Source organism: Amphiura filiformis, chromosome 16 (assembly GCF_039555335.1).
Source record: "Amphiura filiformis chromosome 16, Afil_fr2py, whole genome shotgun sequence".
NCBI classification, from domain to species: Eukaryota; Metazoa; Echinodermata; class Ophiuroidea; order Amphilepidida; family Amphiuridae; genus Amphiura; species Amphiura filiformis.
This window is the reverse complement of record NC_092643.1, coordinates 14,840,645-14,862,833: the sequence shown is the minus strand read 5'-3', so window position 1 is coordinate 14,862,833 and position 22,189 is coordinate 14,840,645. Positions and strand designations below refer to the sequence as shown.

The 22,189-nt window shown below is 38.7% G+C and overlaps 1 protein-coding gene across 1 annotated transcript in view; it reads right to left on the bottom strand.

The window, feature by feature from the left end:
• LOC140172446 (uncharacterized) overlaps positions 1-22,189 on the bottom strand; it is a 74,997-nt gene that overhangs the window by 16,085 nt on the left and 36,723 nt on the right. The window contains exons 17-36 of the mRNA XM_072195593.1: positions 21,699-21,947; positions 20,805-21,074; positions 19,864-20,112; positions 19,345-19,593; positions 18,680-18,928; positions 16,116-16,364; positions 15,462-15,575; positions 14,717-14,839; positions 13,902-14,024; positions 13,248-13,373; positions 12,932-13,054; positions 12,101-12,226; positions 10,991-11,125; positions 10,243-10,404; positions 5,304-5,459; positions 4,711-4,830; positions 4,224-4,472; positions 2,814-3,077; positions 2,086-2,346; positions 828-1,091 (exon numbers count right to left, since the gene is read on the bottom strand). Coding sequence (XP_072051694.1) covers positions 828-1,091; positions 2,086-2,346; positions 2,814-3,077; positions 4,224-4,472; positions 4,711-4,830; positions 5,304-5,459; positions 10,243-10,404; positions 10,991-11,125; positions 12,101-12,226; positions 12,932-13,054; positions 13,248-13,373; positions 13,902-14,024; positions 14,717-14,839; positions 15,462-15,575; positions 16,116-16,364; positions 18,680-18,928; positions 19,345-19,593; positions 19,864-20,112; positions 20,805-21,074; positions 21,699-21,947 — 3,861 coding nt within the window. The remainder of the gene's footprint in view (positions 1-827; positions 1,092-2,085; positions 2,347-2,813; positions 3,078-4,223; positions 4,473-4,710; positions 4,831-5,303; positions 5,460-10,242; positions 10,405-10,990; positions 11,126-12,100; positions 12,227-12,931; positions 13,055-13,247; positions 13,374-13,901; positions 14,025-14,716; positions 14,840-15,461; positions 15,576-16,115; positions 16,365-18,679; positions 18,929-19,344; positions 19,594-19,863; positions 20,113-20,804; positions 21,075-21,698; positions 21,948-22,189) is intronic.

Below are 22,189 nucleotides of genomic sequence, written 5' to 3'. Positions count from 1 at the left end.
TAATATTTCCATTGTAATAACAAAACGACGGTCCCTGCGTTTTATTCAAAATCTCGGATTTTGACAAAACTACATAAGGTCTTGATTTTTGCAGAGTATGTTGGTTTAATAAAGTACAATATAATCCTATAAAAATTATGAAAAATATTGAGGGGGTCGTCCTCAGCAAATGTTACAATATGGGTTGAAGTAACTTTTATTATAATTTTGCTGCAAATAGCTTAAACAATTTATCTTTTGTACAGAATACTCAAAGAAACACACAAATCATTGTGGATATGATCAGTTAAAAACATATTGTTGCCAGGTGGTGAACTCCGTGCATTCTCTAAATTCAGTAAATTTCCTTTGTCAGCCGGATTGAATGGGATTATTTTGAAATTTAAAAACGCTTAAAATATTACAAACAAGTAGGGCTATGTTAATAAATAATGTTAATACAAGCTAAAACCGTTGAGGTTCGATAATAAACCCCACAAAACTAACCTTCAAATTAATTAAATACAGTAAAATTTGATTATTACTGGGTGAGAGTCGCTGTGACGGTTTTAAAATTCGGCGTGTTGGTTAGGCTCCGATCACGCAGTGTGCAAATTGAATGGCGCGTACCAGTGATCACGACAGCTGCGAAATTCAGTCCCGATTTACTTCCGTGTTCCGATTGTGTGGAAAGTGCCATACGGCTGAGCAGTTTTGCCGTCTCTCTCTATCATGTCATCCGCCGCCTGATTGTTGCACAAGCCTGAGAGGTTAAAGTTTGATATTTCTTACCCATTATAGAAATAATAACATTTCTTACCCATTATAGAAATAATAACATTTCTTACCCATTATAGAAATAATAACATCAAAGGTGCATCTCGCCACATTCCCTGAACCATCAGTAAATGAATAGGTAACTGGGGTGCTGCCGACAGTGAAAGTATTTCCTGGGGTATGAGTCTGCGTGCGAATGGGTGTGACACCGGAATTATCAGTAGCCGTAGGTATTGCCCATGAGGCTATTCCACTGGTGAATGTATCTGGTACCTCGAATTGAACATCACTAGGGCAGTTCTGAATGACTGGTGGGGTTGAATCTACTGTACCAGCTGGAATTTAGACGAATGTATTGCCATGATTCATAGCTTATCATAGATGCGACACACCCCGGCACACACACCAAAATTGGCGAGTTATTTGTGTTTTTGTTTAACAATAATATATAACATAAAACAGTCATAATACACTATAGGAAATAACGTTGGTCTATTATCGTATAGTATTTCCTAAATCAGGCGGTGTTACCGGTATAATACCGCAAAATGATATGTTAATTGGCTTACGTCTGTGCACAGGGCAATACAAACCACTGTGATTTTTTACTATTTACTCTGACAGTTCTCTATTGTCATGATTGTGTGAATTAGCTTTGTTACGTTGACACTCCCAAAATGATAAAGTTCCCTCGGTTTACATACAGTTCTATCTATATCTATATTAATACAATCATACGCTCTGTGTGTCTGTCTGTCTGTCTGTCTGTCCGGCTATGCGTTTCGCCGCGCTTCGATTGGGCTTAAACTTGGTGGGAGGAATCTTCCATCCTCCACACTTGGTGGGTGGAATCCTTGATACGAGGGAAATATATGCACGAAACAAAATCGACGTCAACCGAGGTCAAAATTCATATAGGGGCTAATTTAAACTTCGCCCGATTGGGCTTAAACTTGGTGAGTGGAATCCTTCATATAAGGAGAGCACTAAAATCGAGGTCATCCTAGGTCAAAGGTCAACCAGGAGCTATATTTTAACCTTTGCCCGATTTGGCTTAAACTTGGTGAAAATAGTTCTCCATATCACGGGGCATGAAAAAATTAAACCGAATCATTCGGGGTCGAAGTCATATGGGGTCAAACATTAAAGTAGGCCTATGTGCAATTGGGCTTAAATATACTAAAAAATTTATATGGCTGGAACATATCAAAAAAGGTAATCAGGGATCAAACACTATCGCTATCATGCTGCCGGTGCAGTTAACAGCTACAGCCTACAGGGCCCTCACAGCTACAGGTGCACTAGTTGAAGAAAAACCTGGATACATACTTTGGGATCGAACATTGAAGGAACAAGTTGCCGAGTTGCCTGACGGATCCGTAAAGACGTATGTAATTGTGACTGGTTGAGAACCGTCTTGAAATAGAACCCTGGGCTCTGCCACTGACGAGATTGACAACGTAACTGGTCCAGATTCATCCGTTGCTGTAGGCATAGTCCATTCGATCAAAGTATTAGGTGAATTTGGATCGACTGGTACCACAACCTGCTGCGGACAATTTGCTATCACTGGAGCTGTGCTATCAGCTCCTAAAAATGACACGAATGAGAGAGATAATGATAAGATGCTGTCAATAATGGTTGAAGTATAATCAATTAAAGAAATTTAAGAACCAATTTTTTAAAGTTCTTTTCATAATTATTTTAGTCAAAATTCAGCATGTTTAAACCTTCGATAAATCTTGGAATGAGTGAAATTAATTGAGAATGACCACTCATGGGCGACGTCATTATAAAACTCTCTTTGATCAATGTGACGTCACAATGACCTTACATAGCTGTCTATACCCCAGAATACAATGACTACTCATGTTTCAAATGGTCAACTGTCCATTCATTACGGTGCATATGCAGGCAGATGCTTCGTCATTCTTTTGCAATTGGATATACAGATAATCAATGCGGAAAGCATGGTTATGATGATGTCACAAATTTCCCTTTAGCGCCGGACATATCTGTGTATAACTTAGCTTATTAGAAGCTTATTATCATCTCACCTGAATTTACAACCACATTAAAGGAGCACGTGACAGCGTTTCTGGACGTATCAGTAAAAGTGTACGTAACACGTGTCGTCCCAACAGGGAATCTGGTGCCTGGAAGATGGGTACTGGTCGCAGTAGGATTTGAACCCGTGTTATCAGTTGCTGTTGGTTCGGTCCATGTTGCTGTTGCCCCCGTTTCGCTCGATGATACCATAACAACGATATTATTGGTAGGACATCCTGTGATCTCTGGAGGGGTAACGTCGTTATTTATAGCTGTTGAGGAAATGGTAAAGATAATTCATTTTAAGTCGAGGGATTTCTTGACCACCCTCCGCTGTGATCCAACCGATGGCATATCAGGACGATGATCGTTACTTACAGTGTGGTGCTAAACTTACAAGGCCGCGCATTTTACAGAAAGTCGCCAATCACGGTGCTCCAAATCGTTCCATAACCCATTCAAGGGATACGCATTATTTTGATATCAGCGCAAACCCTAATCAACCTACGTAGACCGTCATGAGTTTCATACAGGTAGACTGGGATCAGCTTTACGAGTTTTGTATCTTTAGACCGGGGGAATTAGCAGCACTTGTCTAGTGGAATTCCAAACTAGCTCAATTGTCACTAGACATGCTAGAGCGACAACAGCAGCATGGACACAATTACATTACGTTACGTTAACTGGACGTAAAAGTAAGCTTGCTATGCACCATCTTTAATATTTTTGGTCACACAGAATTTGGTCACTCCCTATTAATCAATATTGAAACATTTTTGTTCTTTATATGTAAAAACATGAATCGTAATTTATTTGTTTAACCCTGCAAGACATTTCAGGTGATTCGGGTCATGCCCGTAACCGTAACCAACACCTGCTGACGCACCGTTGGTTACGGGCTGTTTTGAGCAAAGAGGCATGACTCCATTAGACTAATGCCTGCAATTTACTGTTACAAAATTTCACACATAAATCCAAATAAATGTTACGCTACACACAAAGTGATTAAAAGTCAAGAGATAAAGCAACACCTTGAATTCACCTTTTCGGGAAATCCAGAAAGTCTTTTTGATTTAATCTTGAAAACATTACGCCCAATTAACCTTTTTGGTAAATCCCATAATTCCTTGCGGTTTGCCCCACATGTTGTCATTTGACGTCATGTCGATGCAAACATCGGTTAGCGCACATCGCTACTACGCTTCGCAAGTCAACGTTATGTTAAATGACGACATCAGTGATACAAAGAATTATGGGATTTACCGAAAAGGTCAATTAAAAAAACCGCACATCGCTATGGAACATCGTCACTGAACGACTAGAGTAACGCGTAGATGTTCGCATCGGCATGACGTCACGTAGGGTTAAAAGCGCAAAGGATTTTAGGATTTACAGGAAAGAGCAGTTGTAGCACTTACAAAAGACGGTCACGTAAAAGCTACACGTCGCTGCGTTGTTTGCATCATCAGTAAACACATACGTCACAGTTGTTCTACCCAATTGGAAAAACGTATCTGGTGTGTGAGTTTGACGAATCAGGGATGGGTTCGGATCCACGTTGTCTGTAGCGGTAGGCTCGATCCACGTTGCTTGTGCACCACCAACGGGTGAAAATAAGGACTGCGACGAAGGACAGCTTTGGATTATTGGCGGTTGGTTATCAGAAACTAGAAAAGTAATTGAACAGAATTTTAATGTTTATGTTTCTCATAATTGATAAAATCAATCTTTACCAAATTAAAATAGATGTGCAATGCAAAACGCAATACAATTATGGCACATATGTTAACAACTCTTAGTTATTTGGTTAAATCTGGCAAATGGTGCAGCTACAGTTTTTGTATTTACAAAAAGTTTGATATTCTAACAAACTATTTTGACAAACATGACTAATATTATACCTACCACTGTCAAACTGACAGAGTATCCCGGTGAAGCCAACTGGACATGCGCATGAGAAGAAGGTATTGAAGGCATTACACTGTGCACCATTAAGACATGGTGAGCTACTGCAAGGATTCACGTCTGAAACAAATACATATTTTCAAAATAATATAGACGTGCATTATGTGAAGGGAAGAACATTATATCAGAAACATCAGCAAAAGTTCAATGATCAAAAATTACAGGCGTCAATATTTTGTATTCTGCATCTGCTTTTAAAGGTAAATTTCGTTTCCGCCTTTTAATTTCGATGAACCATAAAAATGTCCCGATCTTTTATAATTATATGGATTTAGGATGTGAACATGCAAATAAGTTTTAAAATGTAGATAGTTAACGTTATGTTCATAAAACACTGTACAAAATATTGTAATCTATATTTCGTTGACATTGTTTTGCCTAAAATTGAAACAGCCGCCCGTGTTTTTAGTGTTCTAGACCCTAACATTAAAACAACCCCAATCCTAACCTTAAACCCTAACCCCAATCTTAATTACTTGTGATGGCGGTAATTATTCTGAAGTATCACCCGGATTGTTGATCGTTATACTCACAAGTATTTTCACAGTTGTGTCCTACGAAACCAACAGGACATTGGCAGAAGTAGTCGACGTCTTGGTCAAAACTGTGATAATCATTAAAGCATACTCCGCCATTACGACACGGTGGACGTGTTCCAAGATTGCAAATATCCAACTCGGGAATACTGGCTGGAAAGTTATGAGCAATTATCATGATTACGTCATTTACGTTGTATATTCGACTACTATTTTTTTTTAAAGATAATAGGATTTCGATTACAAATATTCTTGCATAAGTGCACCAACAAAGATCAACAAGTAATGCCAATTTAGTCATAATATATCATGGTTATTTCATAAAACATTATATGATATAAAGGGTAAAATTGCCATTATCCCGGTGGCGACTACTACCTCATTTACAAATATCGAGACAGTCACTATTATTTCTGCAGAACGAGTTAATTATGAAGTTTGTCAATCTGAAAAATTGATAGTACCAGTATCATGTCACCAAAGGTGGACGATTTTGACATGATCGATAATTCCTTTGCACATTTAATACCCTTTGGGTATTAAATGGATTTGAGTGGATTACCCTAATCACTTAAAGTCATGTACACTTCGGGCCACTTTTCATTAATTGGTGTTCTACTAGGTAATCAACTTTCAGTTGAATTATTTACTTGTTCTAAGTGCCCAGTTCACTCCAGTAAAGCCATTTTACTTATGTTCTAAGGGCACAGTTCACTCCAGTAAAGCCATTTTACTTATGTTCTAAGTGCGCAGTTCACTCCAGTAAAGCCATTTTACTTACTTGTTTTAAGTGCCCAGTTCACTCCAGTAAAGCCATTTTACTTATGTTCTAAGTAAGCAGTTCACTCCAGTAAAGCCATTTTACTTATGTTCTAAGTGCGCAGTTCACTCCAGTAAAGCCATTTTACTTACTTGTTCTAAGTGCCCAGTTCACTCCAGTAAAGCCATTTTACTTATGTTCTAAGTGCGCAGTTCACTCCAGTAAAGCCATTTTACTTATGTTCTAAGTGCGCAGTTCACTCCAGTAAAGCCATTTTACTTACTTGTTTTAAGTGCGCAGTTCACTCCAGTAAAGCCATTTTACTTATGTTCTAAGTGCGCAGTTCACTCCAGTAAAGCCATTTTACTTATGTTCTAAGTGCGCAGTTCACTCCAGTAAAGCCATTTTACTTACTTGTTCTAAGTGCCCAGTTCACTCCAGTAAAGCCATTTTACTTATGTTCTAAGTGCGCAGTTCACTCCAGTAAAGCCATTTTACTTATGTTCTAAGTGCGCAGTTCACTCCAGTAAAGCCATTTTACTTACTTGTTCTAAGTGCGCAGTTCACTCCAGTAAAGCCATTTTACTTACTTGTTCTAAGTGCGCAGTTCACTCCAGTAAAGCCATTTTACTTACTTGTTCTAAGGGCACAGTTCACTCCAGTAAAGATATTTTACTTATGTTCTAAGTGCCCAGTTCACTCCAGTAAAGCCATTTTACTTATGTTCTAAGTGCGCAGTTCACTCCAGTAAAGCCATTTTACTTATGTTCTAAGTGCGCAGTTCACTCCAGTAAAGCCATTTTACTTATGTTCTAAGTGCGCAGTTCACTCCAGTAAAGCCATTTTACTTATGTTCTAAGTGCCCAGTTCACTCCAGTAAAGCCATTTTACTTATGTTCTAAGTGCGCAGTTCACTCCAGTAAAGCCATTTTACTTATGTTCTAAGTGCGCAGTTCACTCCAGTAAAGCCATTTTACTTACTTGTTCTAAGTGCGCAGTTCACTCCAGTAAAGCCATTTTACTTACTTGTTCTAAGTGCGCAGTTCACTCCAGTAAAGCCATTTTACTTACTTGTTCTAAGGGCACAGTTCACTCCAGTAAAGATATTTTACTTATGTTCTAAGTGCCCAGTTCACTCCAGTAAAGCCATTTTACTTATGTTCTAAGTGCGCAGTTCACTCCAGTAAAGCCATTTTACTTATGTTCTAAGTGCGCAGTTCACTCCAGTAAAGCCATTTTACTTACTTGTTCTAAGTGCGCAGTTCACTCCAGTAAAGCCATTTTACTTACTTGTTCTAAGGGCACAGTTCACTCCAGTAAAGCCATTTTACTTACTTGTTCTAAGGGCACAGTTCACTCCAGTAAAGCCATTTTACTTATGTTCTAAGTGCGCAGTTCACTCCAGTAAAGCCATTTTACTTATGTTCTAAGTGCCCAGTTCACTCCAGTAAAGCCATTTTACTTATGTTCTAAGTGCGCAGTTCACTCCAGTAAAGCCATTTTACTTATGTTCTAAGTGCGCAGTTCACTCCAGTAAAGCCATTTTACTTACTTGTTTTAAGTGCGCAGTTCACTCCAGCAAAGCCATTTTACTTATGTTCTAAGTGCCCAGTTCACTCCAGTAAAGCCATTTTACTTATGTTCTAAGTGCGCAGTTCACTCCAGTAAAGCCATTTTACTTATGTTCTAAGTGCCCAGTTCACTCCAGTAAAGCCATTTTACTTATGTTCTAAGTGCGCAGTTCACTCCAGTAAAGCCATTTTACTTACTTGTTCTAAGGGCGCAGTTCACTCCAGTAAAGCCATTTTACTTACTTGTTCTAAGGGCGCAGTTCACTCCAGTAAAACCATTTTACTTATGTTCTAAGTGCGCAGTTCACTCCAGTAAAGCCATTTTACTTACTTGTTCTAAGGGCGCAGTTCACTCCAGTAAAACCATTTTACTTATGTTCTAAGTGCGCAGTTCACTCCAGTAAAGCCATTTTACTTATGTTCTAAGTGCGCAGTTCACTCCAGTAAAGCCATTTTACTTACTTGTTCTAAGTGCGCAGTTCACTCCAGTAAAGCCATTTTACTTATGTTCTAAGTGCCCAGTTCACTCCAGTAAAGCCATTTTACTTATGTTCTAAGTGCGCAGTTCACTCCAGTAAAGCCATTTTACTTATGTTCTAAGTGCCCAGTTCACTCCAGTAAAGCCATTTTACTTATGTTCTAAGTGCGCAGTTCACTCCAGTAAAGCCATTTTACTTATGTTCTAAGTGCCCAGTTCACTCCAGTAAAGCCATTTTACTTATGTTCTAAGTGCGCAGTTCACTCCAGTAAAGCCATTTTACTTACTTGTTCTAAGGGCGCAGTTCACTCCAGTAAAGCCATTTTACTTACTTGTTCTAAGGGCGCAGTTCACTCCAGTAAAACCATTTTACTTATGTTCTAAGTGCGCAGTTCACTCCAGTAAAGCCATTTTACTTACTTGTTCTAAGGGCGCAGTTCACTCCAGTAAAACCATTTTACTTATGTTCTAAGTGCGCAGTTCACTCCAGTAAAGCCATTTTACTTATGTTCTAAGTGCGCAGTTCACTCCAGTAAAGCCATTTTACTTACTTGTTCTAAGGGCACAGTTCACTCCAGTAAAGCCATTTTACTTATGTTCTAAGTGCCCAGTTCACTCCAGTAAAGCCATTTTACTTATGTTCTAAGTGCGCAGTTCACTCCAGTAAAGCCATTTTACTTATGTTCTAAGTGCGCAGTTCACTCCAGTAAAGCCATTTTACTTATGTTCTAAGTGCCCAGTTCACTCCAGTAAAGCCATTTTACTTATGTTCTAAGTGCGCAGTTCACTCCAGTAAAGCCATTTTACTTATGTTCTAAGTGCCCAGTTCACTCCAGTAAAGCCATTTTACTTATGTTCTAAGTGCGCAGTTCACTCCAGTAAAGCCATTTTACTTATGTTCTAAGTGCGCAGTTCACTCCAGTAAAGCCATTTTACTTACTTGTTTTAAGGGCACAGTTCACTCCAGTAAAGCCATTTTACTTACTTGTTCTAAGGGCACAGTTCACTCCAGTAAAGACATTTTACTTACTTGTTCTAAGGGCACAGTTCACTCCAGTAAAGCCATTTTACTTATGTTCTAAGTGCGCAGTTCACTCCAGTAAAGCCATTTTACTTATGTTCTAAGTGCCCAGTTCACTCCAGTAAAGCCATTTTACTTATGTTCTAAGTGCGCAGTTCACTCCAGTAAAGCCATTTTACTTATGTTCTAAGTGCCCAGTTCACTCCAGTAAAGCCATTTTACTTATGTTCTAAGTGCGCAGTTCACTCCAGTAAAGCCATTTTACTTATGTTCTAAGTGCGCAGTTCACTCCAGTAAAGCCATTTTACTTATGTTCTAAGTGCCCAGTTCACTCCAGTAAAGCCATTTTACTTATGTTCTAAGTGCGCAGTTCACTCCAGTAAAGCCATTTTACTTACTTGTTCTAAGGGCGCAGTTCACTCCAGTAAAGCCATTTTACTTACTTGTTCTAAGGGCGCAGTTCACTCCAGTAAAACCATTTTACTTATGTTCTAAGTGCGCAGTTCACTCCAGTAAAGCCATTTTACTTACTTGTTCTAAGGGCGCAGTTCACTCCAGTAAAACCATTTTACTTATGTTCTAAGTGCGCAGTTCACTCCAGTAAAGCCATTTTACTTATGTTCTAAGTGCGCAGTTCACTCCAGTAAAGCCATTTTACTTACTTGTTCTAAGTGCGCAGTTCACTCCAGTAAAGACATTTTACTTACTTGTTCTAAGGGCACAGTTCACTCCAGTAAAGCCATTTTACTTACTTGTTCTAAGGGCACAGTTCACTCCAGTAAAGCCATTTTACTTATGTTCTAAGTGCACAGTTCACTCCAGTAAAGCCATTTTACTTACTTGTTCTAAGTGCACAGTTCACTCCAGTAAAGCCATTTTACTTATGTTCTAAGTGCGCAGTTCACTCCAGTAAAGCCATTTTACTTATGTTCTAAGTGCGCAGTTCACTCCAGTAAAGCCATTTTACTTACTTGTTTTAAGTGCGCAGTTCGCTCCAGTAAAGCCATTTTACTTACTTGTTCTAAGGGCACAGTTCACTCCAGTAAAGATATTTTACTTACTTGTTTTAAGTGCGCAGTTCACTCCAGTAAAGATATTTTACTTACTTGTTCTAAGGGCGCAGTTCACTCCAGTAAAGCCATTTTCACATACACATGTGTACTGTCTCACGAAGTTATTATTAGGGGAACTGATACTGTTATAACTATTGTAACAGTCTCCATTTGAACATGGATTGGTGGTACAGGAATCCAAGTTAATCTGAATGGCTGCAATTTAAAGAAAAAATGTGATTAAAGTCTGATCATGACAGAAAAGATCAGCCTCCATTAAACTAACTGTTATAATCGTCGTAAATTGTACACCAATAGCGTAAGGTTTAATTTGGAGCCCAAATGTAAGTTGGAAGATTATCCGTGTTTGCACAAATTCATCAGGATCAGTAGAGTAAACTAGTAAACAAAGTTCATTGTACCTGATCCAGATATAATGCACTTACTGTGTACGTTTCAGCAACCACTGTTGCCTTTGTCAACGTTTGATGAGGAGTGATTGCATCACTGACAACCGACGCTAGAGAGATTTCAAGCGTGATTTTTTGGGTTGCCAGTTAAATTTCCTTCTGGGGATTTTCTGGATCCTTGTTGCAGGAACTCATCACACATGTGAGAAAGCTGGTACTGCCCCTCGTCTCTGTTTAGAGTTGTACGCGCCCTCTTTCTTATTGCCACAGCTTCTTTGATCCAGCGTTTGTATCCGGTTTCATCGCGTTATATTTCCGTCATGATTTAATGACCATGACCCCTCACAAATCTTAAAACTCAGAATGCCTTTGCACAAATTCTTCAAACTCACCTCTCCTGGTTTGACAGTGGATTCCTAGATAATCAGCAGGACACACACAGATGTAATAGGTAGCATCCATCGTCAAACATGAACCTCCGTTCATACATGGAAAACTTGTACACGGGTTCATGTTCATAGTTACGACTGTATATTAAAAACACAAAGTCACTCTTTTTATGTAAAAAAAATAAATGAAAGATTGAGTGGAGATGGTCAAGTATTAAACTTTCCTGGGTTTGATTTAACGAATACACACTCTACTTATACATGGGTGTAATAAAGTATAGAGTTTGAAAAATGCCATTAGATTAAAAAGTATGAGTTATTTGGTCAAAATACTGGTTGATAGCTGAATTAATATCTTGTCCTCCCACAACTGTAAAATCACTGGACCATTAATAAGGACTATAATAAGTGGCTATTATTGTGAGCCGTGTAAATATGCAGCTTTGCGAAGTCAATTAAAATAACATTTAAATCACAGTGTCACCACTTTCTTTACAGTAATTGACAGAATGCCTTGTTTATTTGTTTGGCAATCGTGTGTGATTGATTTGAAGCAAGTGGTGCTATCTAAAAGCAGAGGTATTTACAAGTCCTCCTGCAGACCTTGATGCACTCCAGAGATACATAATAAATTGCACAAGTTGACATCACCTGGCAGGACAGACCTCTCATAAGACGTGGTGTGAATGCCATGCTGAGGAGAGCTGATATCTGCAAACAGAGGAATGATGGCCATGTCGTAGTGGCCACGTGGAAGACAAACACTATTAGATAGTAGTTAAACATGTGATTTTCATGTTGCTGTGATTTTAATTGACTTCGCGCAACGGCATTTTTACTTGGCTCACAAAAATAGCCACTGAGTCACCAGTGATTTACAGTTGTGGGAGGACAAGATATTGATTCAACTAACAACGAAAGTAATTTGACTAAATACCTTGTACCTTTTAATCTAGTGGCATTTTTCGAGTATACTTTATTTTGATACACCCTGTAGAACGACTGTTAACAAAAGTAGAATCTTTTTTAAAACTAATAATAATCGTAAATCCATAATATTGTCCTAGATTCCTCGACGGCGAATAACTATTACAGCCAAAGATCATTACATACCCTGATCGCAATTAATGCCCGTGAACCCAAGTGGACATCGGCATGAGTAGGCAAAGCATTGTCCAGGGATCACATTGCAAACGCCATTATTCTGGCACGGGTTATTGCTACATGGATTAGGAATGGCTGAAAAACAAAACAAACTATAATCAAACCATAATCAATGTGTTTACACGGTATCTTAAATTTAAATAATTATGCATGGCATTTAAAAAGGAAATTGCGTACAGTGTGAATTTGCATACAGTGTGCACTTTATTCAGAGATAGAAAGAAAGTAACCAAAGTGCGATTAACTGCTATAGATGCCAGGCGAGATCATAACATCATGATTTAATGGGCGATTCTACACGGGAGGCGCGGGATTCAAAACGCATTCATGTAATGGGTTTGTGATCTCTGTTTGTGCTCGCACACGGCACGTGTTATAAGCGCCCAACACGCACACGCCATCGCGCCGCGTCCCGGATGCGGATTTCTAGTGCCGTGCATCATAGTTCATTTGTCTTTTTAAGCGACGGAGTATGGCCTATAAGTTCAGCTTATTTTGTTAATTGGCACTTGACGGTGTGATTATAATTCCAAGTTCGCTGCACGCCGTATTTCTATACGTTAGTTTCACGTCTGTACAAAATAAGTTATCTACCTGGTTTTGACACAGTGCGTAGGTTATCATGTTTGCAATACATTTGTGGCATCCTCTCTCATTTCAAAAGTGTACACCAGTCACGTACACCAGTCCACATACTTTACACAACACTTTCACACCCGCAAAGCACCACCACTAACCCACCCACCGCACACCCACACACACACACACACACACACTTACCTAGTTCACAGTTAAATCCAGAGAAGCATCCGCTACACTGGCACTGGTATGAGAAGCAACTACCCTGTACCAGGCTACAGGTACCACCATTAACACATGGATTTAGAGCGCATGGATCCCGACCTGAAAAATAATAGTAACCTCGCTTTTCTTTAAAACAGATGAGGGAGCACGGTGGCCGAGCGGAATGGGCTCCGACGCATAATCGGAAGGTTGCGGGTTCGTATATTTTAATAATTCTTTACGAGAATATTCAAACTGATGAGAGGATAAGTTAAATTTTATTACAACATCTAATAATGATATTAAAACTTACTCTCTTGGCAGAATAACCCAGTAAAGCATCCGCTGCATGAGCAGGTGTACTCGGTGCATCCTCCATTAGGTACTGATATACACTGACCCCCATTAGTACATTGGTGGTTTGTGCAAGCGTCGTAAACTGAAAAAATGCAATGAATAGACTGTTAAATCTCTCGATCAAAAGTGTGGGTTAGGGATAGGGCTGATAAAGGAGATGTTAAAAAGGGCCCAGCACTGCTCCTTGGCCATGGGCCCCGAGGCTTTTGCTACGTCCCTGTCTCTGTGTAGAGTTAAATTACGAAGGCTATGGAAATTCACAGAAAATGTGAATTATTTAACAGCCTGCAAAGGAAAGGAAATAGAAAGAAGAATTACGATTACTTGAAGTAGTTGGTATTATTCACCATCCAATCTTTTGGATGAATTAATTTTATTTATAAAGGCTGATAAGGGTGCTGAACATGAAAGATTGACACTGTCTTGTTTAATTTGTTTTGTTTCTCAAAAGACACCTCGGGATATTATATCCTAACCAATGCTACCCAGCAATAAGGAAATGAACTAAAGTAACTTTAACAAGTTGAGATCATAAAATGCACGCAATAGATTATAAGAATGAAAGCTATTTCTCCTTCTTTTCCATAACTTTCCTGATTAAGTAACATACCATTCTGACAGAACTGTCCTGAAAAACAAGCTGGACATGTACACGTGTACTTGGAACAGTCTGTCGGATTAGGTGTACATTGTGCTCCGTTTTGACATTGATGGTTTGCACATGGGTCAGCTCCTGAAATCAGATTAGAAGAAAAAGTAGTGATTTTTCAACACATAAACATGGTAGAACGCGGTACACTAGGACAGCTTATATTGTTAATAAAACAAATATACTAGAAACACTAGAGTTGTTGGATAAAATGATACACAAATAAACTAAATATTATTAAATTTGCACGATTCGGGCTAAATTTGGATTGGTACTGCGGATTGTGCTCTTTGTGATAAAAGGATGAGAGTGTCCACACATGACGAAAATGGTCCCAAGTTTATTTCAAGATGTGAAGGCATTTCAGATTTGACCCGTAGTGACCTCTAGAGGTCACAAAATATCACACAGGGGTTAATGTGAAAATGCTCCAATCTTGCTCACCGATACACCAAATTATTCGTCTGATCACAAGAATTTCAAAAATGTATAGTTTGTGACCTATCGTTACGGAGTTATTCTACAAAAACCTCATTTTAGGGTAAAAATAGCGAATTTTGATTGTACAGGGGTAAAAATTTCAACTTGCTCCGATTTTGATAAAAAAATAGTGGCAAATTGTCCGTTTATGGGGACCACGTGTACCAAGATCCAGGTTGTTGCACGTGCGTGTATAATGGCGATGTGATGACGTACGTAGCTTGTATTTTTGTTTGAACGGCAAGAGTTCGGAAATTTCCGAAATGGTCTAGAAAGAAAAAACAATACTGACTTACTTTGAGTACAGAATGTTCCAGTAAAGCAATCCGGGCATTCACAGTAGTATTGATCACAGGAATTTGCGAAGGGTACGCACGCGGCACCATTGACACAATTGTGGTTTTCACAAGGTTCGGCACCTAAAACGTGATGAAAAACATACATTAGTATAATTAAGAACCGCAAAACATATGGAAATATGTGACGTGTCATGTCAAAATCAGACACTTTTGGGCAGGTTATAAATTTTGAGGTTTTTACATATCTTAAATATAGAGATATTTTGCTCCATAACGCCATTTTTCCCAATGAAATCGGATATTCCTAAGCGAAGATAATGAGTTCGTAAGTTATGGTAATATAAAATTGGAAATTGAGATATCGGCCTTTCAAAATATTATTGACAATGTTGAGAGCAGGAATTACCTTGAAAAATGTCTCAAAAAATACAAGATGCCAGTTATATTCCGGTCTGAAACTATCAGACAATATTTTTAACATTAATAACATCACAAATTCGCAACCAACCCAAATTGTGAAAAATCACCCGGGCAGATTTTTGGCTATTTCTCCATTTACGATCCTGCCCAAAAGTGTCTGCTTTTGACATGACACGTCACATATGAACGCGATTATTGGTTTACTCACTTCCAGGTTCAATGTATTAATGTTAAAAAGTACACTACATTATTAGTTAAATGGCTCAGAGTGGAACAAATCAGTCCTGCCATCGCACTCGCCTTAACAGGAATATTGGCTTACCAGTTTGGCAGTTATTTCCGCTGTAACATTCTGGGCAAAGACAAGTGTAAGCTGTAGGGCTTTCAATAACACATGTGCCTGCGTTCAGACACGGCTGTGGAAGACATGGATTAGCTGGAAATATTTGAAGAAAAAAAATCAAGAGTCAATAAAATGTCTCTGCTTCATAGATAACACTCATACACACCCCACGCACCCCCACACCCAACGTACTCCATACACACCCCACCCACACACCCCCCCCTCCAACTACATAACCCATCCACAGACGTATATGTAATGTACATATTAATCCCAACACGCATTCCACTGAAAGCCAGAATGGAGTCAAGTGATTCTCAAAGTGGAGTAAACTGTCACAAGAGAGTCAGTTGACTCAATACTTGGAGTCAATTGACTCTACATTCAGAGTCGTCGACGGAGTCAAGAAATTTATGACTCTTCAAGATAGTCAGACTCGGGAATAGTTTGGCTGTTGACACCATGGAATGAAAGCCTACATTTCCTCATCCATATGGGGTCATTTTAGACATAGAGTCGCAGAGTGGCTGCTTTTAGAGTAACTCTGACTCCAGTTTGGCGGCTTTTAAAAATGTAATCATGATCATCATCATAAGTTTGAAGTTAAGTTTGAGGTTACTTGACTTGACTGACCTTCAGATATAGTGACCGTAAAGGTACAAGACCCACTGTTGCCCGAAGGGTCCTCAAATGTATATGTAACTGGGGTTTCCCCAACAGGAAAGAATGAGCCAGGAACATGTGAACGTGATATAAGGTTGGATACACCCGAATTATCCGTAGAAGATGCCTCATTCCACTCTATGTTCATCCCTCCAATGCCTGTTATACTGGTGTGTTGTACATTAGCGGGACAGGACACGGTTGGCGGGATCTCATCAACTGTATGGTATAAATCAAGAAAGGTTATGGAGTTGACTTGTAATCCTATATATGGATTATTTTCTTTCCATTTCTCTATGATCACATAAACACTGTACCTTTGTCTTTCAAACCACATGTAAAAAATAATATCACACACTTGATCACGTGACAACATTAGCATAAAATCAATGATCTACAGTCACTGACCGAAAAAGAGGCGTTTTTGTTAAGCGAAATAAGAGGCTGAAATGAGGTATTGTATATTTTAGATTTTACCTGGAATTAAAGTATGGAGAGTGCTGCCTTTTGGAATAGTAGCAGAACACAAACTTCCAGCCCTAAAACCATCTTTGTCGAGCTGGAAAGGTTTTAGTTTATTTTTAATGTGTGGTCAATGTGTTATTTTTTGACAAAAACAGGGCTTTTTATTCTATAAACAATTTTTTAAATGTTGCCAACAATAGCAAACGTGGAAGTTTTTTTGGCCAGTTCTGATGACTAATCGCAAAACATTAAAAAGGGAGTCTCTTTAGAAAATATTTGAAACAATCATTTAAATAATATACTGTTATTATTACTATTATTCTACTAGTGTTACATGCAAAAAAAGTGGTACAGAGAGAGATCATCGTTTTAATAAGAAGTTTATATTTAAAATTTTACATAGCATTTTGTAACATTTTAAGCCCTATTTACATAAAATTGTGCAATTTTCATACATTTCCAGCATGTTGTATCGGTCATCCCACCTACGCATGCGCAGATGGTTGTTTGATTTGCAGCAGTTATCATCGTACTAATTACTAGCTCTCACATGTGATAAATCATTATATTTTAATCTGTTTCATAATGGAGATATTTAATGTCATTTGTAATAACTGATTTTTCATTTTTGCAGAATAATATTGCTTCCCTTCAAGTCTGAAAGTTTTTGAAGTTCAAAGATGTCCCGTTTCCACACTAGTTTAATGGTAAGTCGCATATTTTACTTAAGGCAGAACTTTTGTACTTTTGCTGTAATTTAAAAGGCCCGCCTTTTTGCGTGATTTGAGAGTGTCCCTTGTCTATTGATTTTATGCTAATGCTGTTACGTAATCAAGTATATGATATCATTTAAACATGTGTGTTTGAAAGACAAAGGTACCAGTCTTCATGTGATCATAAAAGGTACCAGTCTTCATGTGATCATAAAGAAATTGCATCCAAATATTCAATAATCGGGTAAAAGGTCAACTTTCATTACATACTGACCGTCCCTCGTATATTCAAGCCAATGTGGAACGATTTTTTTTCATCGTTACATTATAAACCCTGAGATTACTCCTCTTTTGGATGCATTATGATGTTCGACCGTTGAATCCGTTTGTGCGGTCGGGTGGAATGAATAGACAGTTAATGCAACCCCTTCTCAGACTGTAAATGGGTTGAATGAATTTTCGCCATCTAAAAGTCTCTACTTATACCGTATAAGGGTTCAGATTAACTTTCGTGTAGAAAGTTTAGGTAAATATCAGTGAAGTAAAATGAAAATAAATGTCGTATAACTATCAAAAATGATGTAATGTGTAAGGGGGCTGGCATTTTCTTCGGAAGGGGGGGGGGTCTCAAATATGTCGGTGACCGGAGTCAATTTTTTTATGCCCCCCCACTATCGCGGGCAAAATTTTTTTACGACCCCCCCTATCGCGGGTCGAAAAATGTTATGACCCCCCCTTCCAACTACACAGACTCAAGAAAATTATTCATTGCCGGAACTAAGGCGCGGAGCGCGTCAAAACTTAAAAGTGAAGAAAGTGTGTGGAGCGCGGTAAAATTTTTATTGTAAGTGTAAAGAAGGCGCGCGGAGCGTGTACAAATTTTGCATAGATTGTACGCACATTTCGACTGCGAAGTTAAAGAATGCGCGCGCAGCGCGCGAAAATTTTAAGTCACCAGCCCTAAATAATTCGGGGTGTTAAAAATTATAACCCCCTATTTTTGGTCTGAAAATTCTATGACCCCCAGTATTTTTGGGACCCCCCCTTCCGAAGAAAATGCCAGCCCCCTAAAGTGATTTCGGATTACTAGCTTCCGGTTTATGTCATAGGTCAACTGCAAACGAGATAATCTGCCTCAAAACCATATCCCAGAGAATCTATACAGATTTGAATATGTAAATGAAACTGAAATTTTGAATAAAGCAAGTATATGCTTTTGACTTTTACTCCATAATATCTTCCCATACTCTCTGGGAAATAGACATTTTAACACAAGATGATGTCTGAATCACCAACATCTAGAGAGAAACACTCTTGATTATCCCAACGAGGATTACAATGAAAACATATTCCTACCTTCAATTACATTGACATTGAAGTCATAGGTGGCTCTGTTACCGGTAGGATCAGTAAATGTATAAGTTACTGTGGTCGTTCCGGTTGGGAAGAACTGTCCATTGGTATGAGTACTGCTGACCAGAGTAGCCACGCCAGAATTATCATTTGCTGTGAGATCTGGCCATGTTACGGTCCTGCCACCTGTGCCTAGTGGGGTTGTGACGGTGATATCACCTGAACCTATAATTTGTGGTGGGGTGGTATCCACTGTTATAAAAACAAGTAGTAAGTAAAGAATGTTTTAAAAGCCTTTATATCAAAACGTCATTCTCCGATGATGACTTGTTTGCAAAACATTCTGAGATTTGATTTGATGATTTGAACACCAATGTAAAGAGCAATTGGGAATAGTGTTGATAACGTTTTGACCAAAATCAAAACATGTTTTTCCGTTTTTTAAACATTGTGTTTGCTGAGTAAGGTATCCATGAAAGAGGTGCCTGCTACATACATTCGCGTGCAAAGATTAATTCATTACACGTTCTGACGCGAAGGGAAAGGAAAAGTTTTTAAAAATGAAAACTGTATGTTTTTCCTCCATACCATCTTTTATGCTTTACTTAAGCAAACAACGGGATTGACTATATTTTATTGTGTTCGACACTCTGTAAACTACACCATACCTTCAACAACGTTCACATAAAACTCGTAAGTTGCTCTATTGCCCGATGGATCCTGATAGACATATATCACTCTGGTTGTTCCTGTAGGGAACCTAATTCCTGGAGTATGACTTCTTTCCACTAGAGTGACAATTCCAGAATTATCAGTTGCAGTTGGTTCAATCCATGTGACGGTAGTTCCGCCGCTATTTAAAGGAATCGTAACTGTCGTATCACCCGAGCCGCTTATAACTGGTAGTTCCGTGTCAACTGCATTTAAAAGAAAATTTTACATCGTGCATCGTTTAGATCAAAAAAAATATTACATAGTATTGTATTTTTTTAATAAACCCGACACTTTCTGTTATTCAGATGATTGTGCGCCTTTGCATCTGAGAAATCAATGTTTTACCCTTCTTGCACCAGGAAGTTTTACATTAAGATCCATCTGTTTGTCTTTTTATTGGTGCCTTGATTTTTATTGTGCCTTGCAATGCAAGGATACAATTTAAGGACTCCCCTAAGATTTAAGAACATTACCTTCGGTAACTTGTACATTAAACGCACAGGTCACGAAATTTCCAGATTCATCAGAAAACACATATGAAACGCGAGTTTCACCCGTGTTGAAGAAGTCCCCTGGTGCATGAGTCCTGCTGTTAAGTGATGTCGGACCACAGTTATCAGTAGCTATAGGTTCCGTCCAAGTAGCTGTTGTGCCTCCGATACCAAGCGGAATTGTGAGCTCAATGTCATTTAACGGGCCACAGGTTGGAGGGTCTGGGTCAACTGTGCAGATATTTGCAAGAAAAAGAGTTAATAAAACCGATGAATGATGACACATGGACTTACAATTTTCTACATAAGAGAAAAGAGAGGGGGAAAGAACAGCCCATTAGTCCGAAAGGTGTCTGAAAAAGGTTAAAGTTAGGGATTAGGGCATTTTAGGTTAGGATTTAGAGTTATTATTAAGGTTAGGGTTAGCATTTGAGTTAGCTAGCTTTAGCTAGGGTCAAAGTTAGAATTAGTGTCAGGGTTATTTTTAGGGTTAGGGTTAGGTTTAGGGTTTGGGTTATAGGTTAGGATGAAGTAAGAAGTTAGGGTAAGGGTCGTAGTTTAAAACTACGTTATTGGATTTTCGGACTAATTACCCTTCGGACTATCGATCTGTAATCCGAAAAAAGACGAGAGTAAAGCTGAATTTATACTACATCGCTGAGCGATAGCAATTGGTTTTCAGCAAATGAGATAGAACTCCTTTTGTTGCGTTTGGAAAAGCGAGCTACCTTATTGGTCAGTCTCTCAGTGATGGAGTATAAATTCAGCTTAAGAATAAAAAAGAAAAGAAACTTTATATTTGTCATAATTAATCAGTAGTATGATATGACCCATTTTAGAAAGTATATTCTTGCAGGTGCTGCTATCCCAAGTCAATTACCCACAATATTTTAAATGGTAATTTGAAACCATTACCTTCTTACCTTCTATAACAATCACATTAAACATATATGAAGCTTCATTGCCTGAGGGATCTGCAAATCTATAGGTCACTGGGGTCGTCCCAGTTGTGAAGAATTGCCCCGGAGCACGTGTTCTGGCAGCCAGGGAGACAGAGCCCGAATTATCTGTAGCAGTTGGTTCCGTCCAAGTTACTGTTCTTCCTCCGGTGTTACATCCAGTGGTAATACGTATATCCGGGCCGATGGATCCGGATCCGGATGGGTGATTGATCACAGGTGGAATATCGTCAACTATATTGCATGGTATAAATTAAATACACTTCTTAAACGCCTTGTGCCAGATGGAAAGTTTAGATAATGCTAGTGACATGACTGACCAGTGGGAATGATTCTAAAAGTAGCAGAAATTCTTTGCTGATCAAATATAATGCTTATGAATACGCTTTAACTTGGTGTATTTAATGTACAAGCATGATCATGGTATTTTACCAAATGTCTCCGATGACTTTTTTGTAATTCATGATTTGAACACCAGATGTAAAAATCAATTGGGAATAGGGTTGATAACGTTTTGACCAAAACCAAAACATGTTTATTCCGTTTTTAAATCATTGTGTTTGATTGGTAAGGTATACACGAATGGTTTGCCTGCTACATGCATGTGCGTGAAAAGATTAATTCACTACACGTTCTGACGCCCAAGAAATTTTTTCAAAACACCTGCAAGTGCTCCCGTAAATTACAACTTCCTAGACAACACATTACGATTATGAAACAATTGCGCAAATATATCTTTAAAACTAAGTTCGTCTGTATGTTTTTCCCTGCAGTACCATCTTTTATTTTTACTTAAGCAAAGAAAGGGTCAGACTAAATTTGATTATTGTATTCGACACTCTGTAAACTACACAATACCTTCAACTACGATCACATCAAATTCGTAAATTGCTCTATTGCCCGATGGATCCTGATAGACATATCTCACTCTGGTTGTTCCTGTAGGGAACCTCGTTCCTGGAGCATGACTTCTTTCCACTAGAGTGACAATTCCTGAATTATCAGTTGCAGTTGGTTCAATCCATGAGACGGTAGTTCCGCCGCTATTTAAAGGAGTCGTAACTGTCGTATCACCCGAGCCGCTTATAACTGGTAGTTCCGTATCAACTGCATTTAAAAGAAAGTTTTGCATCGTGCATCGTTTAGATCAAAACAAGATATGAAATTTTAAGAGTATATGGCAATAGCAATATCCTCAATGGTGAGAGAAAGCGAGAGAAAACAGACAAGTGATTGGGACAACAAAGCATAGCAGTTTCTTTGTGTACATATCACAGTAGGACTTTAGCGCCACCATGTACCAGGCGGTAGAGGACACACGACGTACGAAGCTGAACTAGATCGGCTGA